General features: G+C 42.1%; 1 protein-coding gene across 1 annotated transcript in view; it reads right to left on the bottom strand.

The window, feature by feature from the left end:
- The window catches only part of TBX20 (T-box 20), a 33,018-nt gene that overhangs the window by 17,581 nt on the left and 1,419 nt on the right, over positions 1–14,018 (bottom strand). The window contains exons 2-5 of the mRNA XM_010188410.1: positions 13,128–13,362; positions 11,874–12,038; positions 6,437–6,545; positions 729–887 (exon numbers count right to left, since the gene is read on the bottom strand). Coding sequence (XP_010186712.1) covers positions 729–887; positions 6,437–6,545; positions 11,874–12,038; positions 13,128–13,362 — 668 coding nt within the window. The remainder of the gene's footprint in view (positions 1–728; positions 888–6,436; positions 6,546–11,873; positions 12,039–13,127; positions 13,363–14,018) is intronic.

Below are 14,018 nucleotides of genomic sequence, written 5' to 3' on the forward strand. Positions count from 1 at the left end.
TTTTTTTAAGTGCCATAGTCATTAAGCTATTAAAGCACACTGAATCACACAGAAGCCAACACCATATTTTCACTGACTTAAATATTACAGCCCTATCCACTGTCAAGCAGAGCTTCTGCTCTCTGACTGTTTATATACTTCCTAAAATTACTCATTAGCAATCCATTGTTATGATCGCCTCCATTTTGTATATATTATTCACTGGAATGCAAATTGAAATTCAAACATCTGGATGTAATCTGGGCAGCCTCTGAAAAGCATATCTCTGAGTAATTTCCCTTACGTTTGAGCCTTACAGCTTAATTAGTCAACTTTTTAAGCCCATGAAATCATCATGTGCAAACCAGAATATCTCTCAGCTAATAGCTCATGATGTGAAAGACCACTGCAAAAAAAAAACCAAGAGTGCCTTAATGAGCTACAGTTAGAAAAGGACTAAATGATAATATGCCAACAGCTTTGTATAGACAGGAGGGAAGACAAATGGAAGCCTCTTTCAAGTCATCTTTGCTCCCATGAATAATCCTTATGGCCCTTTGAAGTTAGTAGTACTACCCACATACGTAAGAATTACTCCTGAATATGAATTATGTTGGGCAAGGCTATTACAGACATCGGCATGGAAAGGTAGGTTATATCAGAAAGTTTCCTAGTTTAGACCGGGGGAAAGGGAGTTTTCACAATGGTGGGATTTTGCGAAATCCATCAAAATCAGCAACTGTACTCACCAATTGATTCTGGTAGGCAGTAACAGCTGTAAAAACTGTCTCTGGAAAGATAAATGTCCTGAACTCTTCAGATTTCAGATTTAGCAAAGAAGCTGTATGATCCTTTTTCTTGATAATGTGGACCCTTGGCTGGTACTTGTGCATGGAGTTCAAAATGATCTGCAAGAAAGAGTGACAAGGCACTGTCTTGAGAGGAAGGTTAACAGGACCCTTGAAGGCTATAAAATTGTAGAGGAACAAGAACAACAACAACAACAAAATCCAATTAACACTGCAGGGGAGACATCTGAAATCTAACCAGCCGGGGCTGATTTTCAGAGCAAACTCTCCAGCTCCTGTGGGCAGTTCCAGAAAACTAAGGTGGACAAGCAGGCATGCCAGGAGCTGGTTTCCTTCCACTTCTTTGCCACTGGTGAGCACACCTTTTTGAAGCATAAATACCTGTTCCTACAGGTAAGGTGTTTTACATACAGGATTTGTTACTGCCAGCAGGTATCCCAGTTTGCAGGTGTCAGCAGCAAGTGTAAATGTGTAACTCTTGAAAGCTCATGATGGAGAACCTACACTTGCAAAACTTTACAGGTGCAGAATGAAAAGAGCCAGGAACCTCTCAGGGAAAAAAAAAAAAAAAAAAAGAGGCAAAAATAAAACTCAACCAAAAAAACACCAGCAGCAACACAAACCAGCTGACCAAAAATAAAACTACCCAGATCCGTTTACTGTGGCAAGCCTTTAAAGCAAACTACGTCGTAGATGCTCTTCACCGCAGACTACCAAAAATGAGAGCAAGGAGGGAAACCAGTACAGAACCCCAAAATGACCAGGTTTTGCCATTTTATTCTTATTAATAATTGTTTACGAGCTCCCAAAACAGTTCTAAACCTAATGTACCAACTAACCCATTTCAACGTTCACTGGCGTCAAACCCAGAGTCCCACTTGCTTCAGTTACCACTGGCTGGAGGCCTGTTTGGCTGCCTCTAACCACAGTATTACAATATAAGAATTAAATACAGAGCTCGGCGCGTACCAGTCCTTGTTTTGGATATAATCACAGTCACAAGACGAAATTGGCAATGGTGTGGGTGGTTCTATTTTGCAGGGGCCATAACGACATTGCAGCCAGCCCCGTACATCTGGAAGAGCTAATGTGCATTCCTTGGGAAGCATTAACTTCAGCTGAAAGGCAGCAGAAGCAGTGCAGTATTTCATGCTAACTCAGTCAATGAGAAAGGTTGCATATTGCATTGGAGCGAAGAGCTTCAAGACAGCTTTGTCATGGCTAAAAGTTTCATCAGCATTTTCTTCACTGCTTCTTCAGGACCAAATATTGCTAAGACTCCCACAGTGACTTTGTAGGGCCACATAGTGAGAGGAAAGTTATTACAGTGGTGGGGAGCCATCATCCTGAAAGTGTTTCATGCCTGCTTTTACCAACTCATGCCCTTTCTCAAGTCACTTTACCATTTTATAGACGCACACACAGAGCAGCCATTGACCCTGACATTTATATCCTCAGCATTTTTCCCCCTCTTTGCAAAATTTTGTCTTACCAGCCTAGTCACTTGGGCTGCTTTAAGCATCTGGAAAAGACATTTTAAAGGACAGGGCATGAATGATGATGAGCTTACTGAGAGGTTGGCCCACAGAGCTCAGCACTTCCCATTGCCTTTCATGGCCACAATATGCACACCGAGGCATTACATCTGAGCAGCAGCCGACTGGAAGGAGAAAGAAGCTGAGACAGAACAGCTCCCACACATGCCCTTGCCTTTCACTCCTCTGTAAATGCAAATTGTGATTAAAAAACTCAGTTTCTCTAACAAAACCAAATAATCCTTGATGAAAGTTTTCTGAAACCAGATGTGCACATGGTTAACATCTGTGCCATGATGCTTTATCAGTGCCTTCCCACCAGAGGCAAGTCAGGTCATTCAGGTGCAAAGAAAGTACCGAATGTAGCCAGGAGGTCACAAAAGACCCATGACCAAGGTTAAGGTCACTGTTTCCTTTTCATGAGGGTCTGTGTATGTGGTGTGCCACCTGCATCCCTGCACAAGCTGCTGATGTTGCAGCACTCACTGATAACAATGTCAGCAGGATACTACATGATACCCCTTAATATCCATGCATCTTCTTAAGTTAGGACCATTAAAACAACCTAAAGGATTTAAATACTCAGGGTGCATCTCACAGGATGGTCTCAAAGTCCAAGCAGTCCTCTGCCTGCATGGTGCAGCTAAATCCCTGATGCCAGCTCTGCGATACTCATGCTGGTGTGCCCCGAGAAACATCAGGTACACATATACTTAGGGCAGCCTCCCAGCACAAGTGTACTGGCAGTACAGCATGGTCACAGGCACCCAGCCGTCCCATCTGCCGTTGTGCTGACAGCCTGCAGCAGGGGAGATGACCAGGATCCTGCCTGCTGTAAGGTCAGGCAGGTTTGTAGGCATCTGGCCCCCACTGGTGACAGACTGGTCGCCAGAGGCAATCCAGATGCCAGCTGCAAAATCCTCGAGGTGGCTTTGAATTCAGGAGCTATGCTGTGAATGCAGCTTCCATATTCACCAAAGAAGAGTGTTACCAAGTAAATTCTGCTTTCTAAAAGTGTGGAGGTTCCTAACTTTTGTCAGGTTGATGTTAAAGAAAAAAGTCCTGGGCATAATTCCTTGTGGCTATTCTGAAACCCCTGCTTTCACAGCTAGTTGTTGGTCATGTTCACACCTTTGTGTTTGCTTTCACAAACATTCATGTGTTTGAGTTTTGCTATCATAAATGCCAGAAAAGTAATTACGATAACATGTACGCTTATAGTTCACCTCACTGTAAACCAGAAACGACACCACCTCAACTAAGTGCAACCAAATAACCTAAAAGAAGCAGTCTGTGTGAAAGACTTCATCATAAATCTGTGGGGGAAAAAAAAATCACGTTTGTAAATGTTCCACCACAAGAAAAATGGAAATTACTTGCTTGGCTGTAAAAATCCAGAGACAGGAGCCATTTCCTTCCGCTGGTAAGGATATCTGAGAGTGTTTCCATGGAGCAAGCTGTATGTCATGCACACAGAGATAAGACTTCTGCCTGATGCCTGGGGAGAATATGTACATAGCTATGGGGTTACGCATGCTGCTGAAGATACACAATCAGAGATGCTTGCCAGCTCCAGAGGTCTCGGAATAACAGAAAACAAACAAATGCTATAACAGAAAAATGCCTCTCCTCTCTTCAGATTCCTTTTCAGGAAATAAACCACCCTACAAATTAAACACCACAATTAGCTTAACAACCAAAACTGTCATCTGAAGGATGGAGAAAGTAAGCAACTAGAACAAACTGGAATCAGGTTGGATCCAGCATCTCTACCTATAACTAGAATTTAAAGGTGTCATTTAGGTCATTAAAACTTCCTCAGGAGCCAACGCACCTTATCAAACATAATAAGATTTTACCAGGTGAATTAAAAAGATCTTGTCAGTGAAGAAGGGTTCTTTTAAACAGAAGGAAGAGGTTTCAGGAGGCATTTCAATTCTCCCCTTTTTTTAGTACACAGGAGCTCAGAAATGCCATTGACTGTAGCACAGTGAGCCCTTCTTAAAGGCTCCAGAAAATTAATTTCTTCCTTAATTTTACTGAACATTCAATGATGGTATTTATGTAGCTTCAATCAGGCAGCTTGTAAAACCTGACACCCTAATTAGGAACATACAAACCCACAAAATATTTAAAAGTTAGTGCTCCATGGTGGCGTAACACCTGCCATGCAAATCTCAACACAGGACCAAGCCTTTGGGGCTTATTCTTAACTGAACATGCAAAACTTCCCATTGACTTTGGCTATCCAAAGCCTTCGCATAACGAATAGGATCCACCTCTGTGGCTTCTTCGTAAGTTAATTGGGAGTCTGCATCTCAAATGCTACCAATCATTTTCTCCCACTGCCACTCTTTGACACGATTACATCTTCTTGCTCTGTCACATGTCTCTGTTCCCGACAGCTTCTCAGACCTACTTCTTTTTCATACTCATCTGGGCTTCTGGGAACTGCACTGCTCCTAACTACTTTGCAATATACTGCTGCAAGACCTTTATTAGAGGCACACATGGCCCCTGTTATGATGAAAAATGTTTCTTTTTAAATGCGTACGTATACTGCTCTATCATCACTCGGTGATAGAGCTCACAGATCTTCAGCTTTGCCCTTCTACAGATTATGGAATAAGAGACGGGGGATGGGGGGGAATAAAAGACATTCGCTGCTAGTCAGGAAGGGAGCAATGGTGGGAACCAGATTCAAGAAAAATATACCCACAGACAGAACTTCACAAAAGAACAACACTCAGGCATCTATCTGGACTGTCTGTTTTTTTCCAGCTACTTTTGTTGTTGTTTTCAGGATGTATTTTAAATTATCACAGCTGTGGTTCAATTTGTAGGTCTTGAAATAAGTAAAAGTTGTCTTTTGGATGAGAAGCATTTGTACAGAACACAGTTCAGGCAAACAGCCACTGTCTCACACAGTCCGAAAAGGCAATAAATACTTCACTGGGGGAGGGATTTCTGGCATAGCATACACCACAGTTATTCAGCTTTATAGGTTAGTTACCCCTGTGCATGCTTCAGAGTTCAAAATCACTCCTCTCTTCCCGACATCTTGTTTACTAACACTGACTTTACACTCATTAACTGCCCCATTCTTAACCAACCACCCTTTCAAATCCATCCCCCTGCTCCTTCAGCCTTCCCCCGGGGAACCACCAAGCTCAGAGACAACACTTTTAGGTCTTTCTTTGCAATTTGGAGATGTTACCAAGCCATTCCTGCACTTTACAGGCACTTTTGGAAAGAGGACAGGATGGACAACACTTTTTCTTACCACCTACCATGAGGCAGTCAGGTAGCAAAGGAGTTGTCCCTGCTGATGGAACATAGCAGGAGCTCATGGCCAGCAGCTCTGCACCCGATTTGTCAGCTTCTAGCCTCAGGGCAACAGCCTCAGTGAAAATAAACTGATACCAACCAGAGCTGGGAGCTGTTTCCTTTGGAGACCCAAGTCCACCCTGTGGCATCTTGGCTTGCAGATAGCCTGCAGTTATTTCAAGGGCAACTGAGGCACGCTTATTTTTATAATTCGATAGCCCTTGTTTCGGTGTCACATCAGCATTTTCTGCTGACTCTGTGCCCATGTTGCACTGACTCTGGAAATACAAGAGCTCTTGTTGGTGAACTCAACCCTAATAGGTTACCTGTAACGAGAAGGAGCTCGTGGAAAAGCATGTGAGCTTGCTAACCAGTGCAAGTGGCAGACCATACTGCCAAGTCACAGCAAAATGTGGTCAGAAGCATGACAAAATCTCTCCTGCCTCCCTTTGCTCCCTTGCTGTGATGCTCACCACCACCGTGAACTTGTCCCCAGTGGATGTCCTGCCTCTGATGATGGTAGGACCATAATTTGAACACTTGCATTGACCTGGGCTCTACCTTAAGAAAGGTAAAACACCCAAAGTTAAAACCCAACATGTTTAAGCTTCACACAGCATCCCCCTCCACCGTGGTATGAAGGGCTCGCCAAGAGAGGTGTAAGGTTGGGGCCATGGTAGCCTTTCCCCATTGCAATCTCTATTCCGCAAGCTTAGCCCTGTGGCACAAGTGAGCAATTCCCCTATAGCAATTCCTTTATCCTTTTCCTTGAGAAGGGCTACTCACGTGGCCGTGCTGATCCAGCTCATTGTTCGTGAGTTTGACTTTTTCAAATGACACCATCTGCTTCAGCAGTTGCTCTCCAGTGAATGGGGAGTCAGGGTGCACGTACAACCTAAAAAAACACAGGGAAAAGGCAAGCTCATAAAAAAATCTCACCTCTTGGCTTCTGCATAGGCACCACTTCTGTATGAAATTAAAAAGCCCATAATATCTTGCTTTTGGAATCTGTGGTAGTTTCATGGACATGCATTTCCTGAGAGTTTAGGGTAATACAGAGCTGCTAGTTGAACAAGACATACACAATCTCCCCAGAATTAATGAATGCCTGAAATATGACCTTTAATGAAAGACAGTGAAGCAGATGACTTGAGTTGTTTAATTCACTGGAACATAATGAAGAATCCCATGTCCAAGTGCTAGATTGCTCTCTAACCATACCTATTGTTTTATCTAGTTATCTAAAATGGAGGCTATTAACTAACATTCACTGTTGTGTCTTTTCCCAAATGAAAAATTGATCATGCCTTTCCCCACAGCTGTACTAACAAGCACTTAAAATAACAATGACTACAGCTCTGAGAGAAAAAACATGGTGTCATTAGAGAGATAGTGGGGGAATGCAGATAAAAATGCATTTTTCTTTATATGTAACATTAAGCTGTGATAATGATTTTAACCTGCACTCGATCACACGTTAGCTGTGGTGACGTCTGTTTATAAGAGGTTGAAGGCTGCAGTTCAGCACGGTTGTCTGACATGCAAAAAATTAATTGCAGCTCTGTAATTAACAATCTATCACTTGAGAAATTAAACAGAAGAAAAGGAAGCACGGAAGACATGTAGGTACAGTGATATATGCATTATGACTAGACTAATTACCAGTGCCAGGCTATTTTTAAAAAATATTTTATAGGAGTAATGTATTGCTGAAAATTACTTAACTTGAATGTTCTTTTGTGTTAATGAATTAGGAGCTTCAGCTAGTGCAAACCAGACCTGACCTGCTTGTGCTGGTTATCACTCACTGAGGGCCTGACTCTCATTTTGGGTGATGCCTTTGGCCACATGGATGGATTTCTTCCATTAGGTGGGTGGGGCAGTGCTGAAATGCTGGGTTAGAAAGATAAACGCTTTTTGTTGTTGTTGAGCTACAATTTTGGTTAAGCAAGAAGAGAATGGAAAAACCACTAAACGATGGGGCATAACTTTCCGATAGACTATGCTGATCCCTAATCAAGGAATCCCCATATTCCATAAAGACCCCAGGGAGCTCAGCTCTGTTGCTCAAAGGGGAAGATTTGATCCTGCACTCTCTGTTTTTGCCAGCAGAGTCCCCAAGATGCAGTGAAACTAAATTTTTACCAGCACAGCTTGCTTCAGGAGTGCAGGATGTTTTTCTTACATTGATCTGAAGCACAGCTTCCTTGGTGTAGCTGTGTCCACGGGAAGGACGCTGAGCCAGGGCTCCTGTCACAACAAAATGTCCCTACCATAGAAGCATCCTCACTGCTATCAACTCTGCTGATCGCACTGAAAACTCATTAAAAATATGATGTATCTGAAACCCCAAGACCTGTAATCCTGTTATGTCAAAAGATTTTTTATATCTCATTAAAATTAACTTTGCCTTCCTGTAAAAAAAATGTGAAAATCTCGATCTTTAGAGCCCTGAATTAGAGAAGGCTAAATAAAGAGTCCCAAACATGTCCTACAGCTTTTCACCTGGTCTTGTGATTTTTTTAATTATTTTTTTGGAGCCTGACTCCCAGTTTTGAATGTCTGGATAGCTAATAATGTTTACTGTGATTACAGAGTGTCAGGCTCAGCAAGGTTTGGTTAATTGGGACCAAAAAGCCAAACTATTTCAAATATGTGCTGGGGAATGAGTAAAGATCTTCATGTGTCCAAGAGCTGAGCACAATTGTTTCACACCATAGGCGGTTAACGCTTGGCACTGCTTTCAGACTACGAATTGCCTGGATTTTAGCAGAGCAATATGGGAAAGTCATTGAAGGATGGGCACCTGAATATCAATTACATAAATGTATTCTTAGACCTTGCTTTTCTTTATGTATTTGCTACACACCGTCTATTCCACTGCAAAGCATGGTTGCACCTGGTGAACTACACCTATCTGCACCTATCTGCACACTTCTCCTACAGCCTGAGCTTGTACACCTTGGAGGAGAGGGTTCAAAACTAGACATACCACCCCCTGAAGCAGAAGAAGTCGAGGAGACCAGGAGTGCTCACAAGCAAACAGGTTAGAGAAATAAACACGCGCATTCCAGCACAGCACACGAGGGTCCCTGAGAAGCTCTCACAGGCTCTGCAGCCTAAGGCTGGCCAGATGCAAGGAGCTGTTCACTTCAGCTAACAAAGGCTTTAAGAGCCATATTTGGATGTGAATTTGCTCCACTTTATATAATGTTTCGTGATATATGCAAGGTTTGGGTACCACTTCCTTCTTGCGTATTTTGGAATGTGACACCACTCTCCTTCTATTTACTTTAACAGTCAGTCGGGTTCTACAAGCCCTGTGTGTGCTGCTTTTAATTACCTTAATGTCTCATATAATTTGCAAAATAGAATACCTTTTTAAAGGTTTCCTACCTAGAGTTCTCTAAGTGTGTAAACACTATAACTTTGTTAAACAAACAATTGTAGCCATACAGTAAAAAATAAAAAGACAGACTTTTGAGTGAAAGAAAGGAGTTAAAAAAGGAAGAAGAGTGAATAAAGGTACCTGCTGAAACTTATTAAACTGATGTTTCACATAGTCTTGGAAGAACAAACATAAAATATCACATAGGAAATCTATCCACAGATAGCACTTTAGAAGATTTACAAAAGACTCTCTGACAAGTATTTTTATTTAAGTGTTCATTGCAACATAAACTTGTCTTAAACATTGACAGCAGGAAGACAGGGATATAACTGGCTTTTGTAGAAAGTTCCCTGAAGGGCTAATCTTTCAAACAGAATCACAGAATACTTAATTTTGTGGGGAAAAAAAGTAAAAAGAAAAAAAGAAAAAAAAAGAAAAAAGAAAAAAGAAAAAAGAAAAAAGAAAAAAGAAAAAAGAAAAAAGAAAAAAGAAAAAAGAAAAAAGAAAAAAGAAAAAAGAAAAAAAGAAGAAAAAAGAGCACCTGTCTTAGCATTGAAAGTTGTTTTTTTTTATGACAGAAAGAGCAAAACACCTAACAGGTTTGATCCTGCAAAGTCTTACACCTAACACGACTCTTGAATAATTCTCCTGATGCCGTGGTGCCTATGCGGATGCAGACAGTGACGTACATGGAGAGTTAGGACCTTGGTACTGGTGCCCAGATGCTAAGAACACCTATACTCCTTGCTGACACTCCTCAAGCGAGCAAAGCTAAAACCATGTGTTTGGAGGACAAGAAATCGCGAGTGATAACTTCATTAGGAGCCCTTGTTACTAGAGCAGGACCAAACCCATTTCGCAATGGGAGGAGTACTGCTTTGAATCTGTTTGAGCAAGACTGAGGCTTTCCAACTCAAAAGATGCATTAACACTCCAGAAAAAGCACTGGTAATGCAAACATTGGCACATTGAACCTCTTGGCGTCCTTTTCCTCAACAAACAGAAGCAAAAGAAGCAGAAAATGCATAAATGGATATGCAAGTACTGTTCATACAAAGAACAAGTAATCTGTGCCTGTGCTATTATCAATGGTCTTTTGGTTAAGCATCTCAAAAATGAAACAGGAAAGGTACCTGCTTGTACACAGGGGCAAAACATCCTGAAAATGAAACAGCACAGGTATACTTTTGCAAATAAGGGCACTAACTCAATGAGGACCTTAAAGAGAACACAATACGACAATAATAAATATTAGTCCAATAAGGCTTGACCCCAGCTCTAAAATAGTCATTAGGGCTAACTAATAGTTGCTAACTATTCCAAGGATCAATTGCTTGTCTGTATTTCCTCATTGAGCCAATCTATGCTTCACAGTGTGAATTAGCTATCTATTTAAAGGTATCCTAAAAGGCACGTGAACAGAAAAATAAGAAGGGGAGAACCCTGCCTTAAAACTATTTGTGTCTTTCCCTTATTTCTTCTTTTGATGCTGACTCTTTTGGAGCAAGACCCATGTTTTTTACTTTGGGTTTTGATCAGTGCCCATTACAATACGTCAAATGAAGCCCTCAGACGTTAACCACATTGCAAGAAGGAGTTTTTGGCCATGGAAACAAAGCCAGCATAACTCCTAGGTTGCTGTCTTTAATCACAGCTTCTCTGCATGCGCTTTTTGTTTGTTTGCTTCCCTGAGCTGCCTTACAGAGATGAGCAGTCAGCAAGATTTCAGTCGAACTATTTATATTAAGAAAGTGTGCAGGATTTGGTCCCAAACTATGCTCACAAACACACAGAAAAAGTGCTTCCATTTCTTGTGTTTCACTTTTAATTTCTGACTCTGTAATAAGCGAGTTTTCTTAACCCCAGTCTGAGCCACCTGGAGCAGATCTGTGTGCCTGCACAGAGCCCTCCATGAAAAGTTCCTTTGAAGCCTGAGAGGCATCCACGTTATTTCCATATCTCCGGCTCTGACTCAGCAAAGCCGTTCGCCATGTGCTTCAGCCGGACTCAACCCAGGGACTGAAGTAGGCACTGAAGTGCTGGGCTGAATATGATGAAGTGTGGGTCTCCGCCGAGGTGCCTTCCTACCCTGTAGTCTAGTGCTGTAAGCCTCAGTTTCCCCATGCCAAAAGGGGTCAGTCACTAATTACATTAAAGGAATGGTTTTAGAAATTAATTTTCTACAGCATTTTGTTTCTGTATGAGGGGGGAGGATGTACTTGATATTTCTTAATGTCTCAGAAAATGTTATGATTTCTTAACAAAAATAAATGCCATAGAATTGATGCATACTTTGCCTGCTATCTAAGAGACGACTAAAAGCAAGAATAGAATTTTTCGTTAGCAAACACTGGATATATTAGCGAGAAACAGTATAATTTCAAGCATAAACAGCACTGAACTGTAATGTAGTATTTCCACTTGGACTTGACTGGTGGTGCTTGGATTGCTTTAAATTATGAGGTCAAATACTGAGAGGGGCAGACAAACACAAGAGACAAATCAATATCTTTTTTTTCTTAAAAAAAAACTTTCTTATCTGAATTAAGGCAAACTTCATTTATATAGTATACATTAGTATACAAATATATAACAGAGTCTTTAGCCAAATGCTGCATGGCTTGAAACATTCACTATAAATAAAACCTCAGGCAGAGATTTGAGGCCCGATTCTGCATCACAGAAATTAAATCAGAGTTTTACAGTCAACTTTGTTGAGCACGGTCTCAAAAATCTCAGAGCACTGTTTGCAGACAGCATGGAAAGATTAACAGCAGGTATTTATTGAAGGAAAAAAAAATAAAAGAAAGATAAGCAGTAAAATCTACAAACCTTGCAGGGAGCGGAGGGTCAGCTTTTCCAGCCACTAACCAGGAAGACCTGTGGTAAGCATATCTGTATCTTTTATTGTCCACCGGAACTATATCCATTAACACAATGTATTTGGCTTCAGGATCCACTCCGGAGAAGGAAACCCTGATTGTAGGAAACATTCTCCTGAAATAAAGGCAAATGAGAAAATAAATACATGCATGGAGAACAGAAATAAGAGAACTTCTGAAAAGCTGCTACAAGAAATAATTATATTTAAACCACCTGAAAGAAAATTAAAGCATCTGTTGATTCTGCTTCAGCATGATAAATGTTAAATCCTGTGTGTCTCTCTAATACACATAGAAAGAGCAGCTTGAAATTGGAACGATTATTTGGAAGCAAAAAGAAAAAATAGTAGAAGTGAAAAAGTAAAGAAACATGTATTTTGACTGTTAGCTAAAAGTACACAACGATTGCAGAAAATAGTTGTACCTTAGGTACCTAAGACCTGAGAATCATAGATTTGTTTTAAAGGGATCCATGCTAGTGTTAGGGAAACACTGCAGAAATTATTTCTGTTAATTTTCTCACATATTTCAGATGCATTTTTTTAAGCCTGCTAACAGTATTTCTGAGAGGAATTTTCAAAACTAAACTTTGCTTCCTTCACGGAAATTTTAACTAAACACCTTTTTAAAAATGTAGTATTTTGCTGTAGATCAGAAATAAAGTTAAAGAACTTCAAACAGTTTAAAAATTGGAACTTCAAACTGCAGATTTTATATGTAGGGGTTTTCGTTCGGTTGTTTGGGGGTTTGGTTTGGTTTTTTGCTTGTTTGGGTTTTTTTTTAACACATGCTGGTAGAGCTCGCCCGTTAGAGAAAAAGAAATCATCAGAGACTTACATTAATAACAAGTAACTTCGGGGATTACAAAACCCGACAAGACGTTTGCCTTCTCCAGACTGCATTTGACTGACCCAGACTCCAACAATTTTACCAAAGAAACGGCGTGGCTGGAGTTGCCAAGAAAGCCTGAGATCCTTTTTGCACTTTATTTGCAATCCAGAGAAGCCTAACCCCTGTCTAAATTATTTCCCCACGAACCCCCGTTCCCTCTTATTAAGGAGCTTCGCCCTCTTCCTCCCCTTAGCTTCTCTCCCCAAAATAAAAACTGTAGTGTTTTTAACACTGTTAATGTTTTAAAAAAAAACATTTGTTTTGCCTTTTTTCCCTCCCACTCCAAAGCTGCTCCGAGGCCTCCCAGTCTTACCTCCCGGATTTGGTGATGATCATCTCAGTCCCCAGCTCATGAAACTTGTCCCAGAGCTCTTTGGTCTCCAGGCTGCAGGAGATTTTGGCCATCTCCTCGCTGGGGATGATGGGGGTGGTGGGGATGAGGGGCTCGGTGCAGAGGGACGAAGGGCTGGTGCTATAATCCCCGTGAGGGTCCAGGCTAGATAAATCACTCAAAGGCTGGGCGCAAGAGGATTTCTCAACGAATTGTTCTGCAGGGTTTGGAGATTAAAAAATAAAAAAATTTAAAAATAAGAGAGAGAGAGGATTTAACCAAGACGGGGCGACCGCCGAGAATTTTTTTTTTTTTATAAAGCATTTATTGTTCAGCTACCTCCCCCCTGATCCGCGCTGCTTCTTAGGCGTCAGCTCATCATCGAGGGGTTGAGGCAGTGATTTCGGAGCATTAGACCCGGGAAGAGTCCGGCTCGGCGCCTGCCCCTGAAGAAGAGGTGCCCGGATTGCGGCAGGGATTAACGCGGCCGCGGCCCCATCGCCGCCCGCTTCTTGCCCGCTCCATGGGGCGCGGAGAAGCAGGGCGAGCCCCCCTCGGTAACCGAGGGTTTCCATAGAAAGGTCACTAATTCTCATTAAAACGGGAGCACCGGGCTGCTGGGGGGCTGCTGAGGGCCGGGGTCACGCTGGGGGAGCTGCTCCTAAATTGCGCCACTGACAGAGCGCGTAACACAGAAAGAGCCCAAGCAAGGCCGCGCAGGCTCCGCGCTTCGTCCGCGGGGAAACGAGCATGAGGACTAGGCAACTTTGAGCGGGCTGAAGACATCCCGTCGGAACAACAGGCACCGCCGCAGCTGCATGTGGCCGAGCAACCTGCGCGGGTGCGGTAGCTGCGCGCCGGGGCGCCCGCGCG

The sequence above is a fragment of the Mesitornis unicolor genome, unplaced genomic scaffold (assembly GCF_000695765.1).
Source record: "Mesitornis unicolor isolate BGI_N332 unplaced genomic scaffold, ASM69576v1 scaffold28887, whole genome shotgun sequence".
NCBI lineage: Eukaryota > Metazoa > Chordata > Aves > Mesitornithiformes > Mesitornithidae > Mesitornis > Mesitornis unicolor.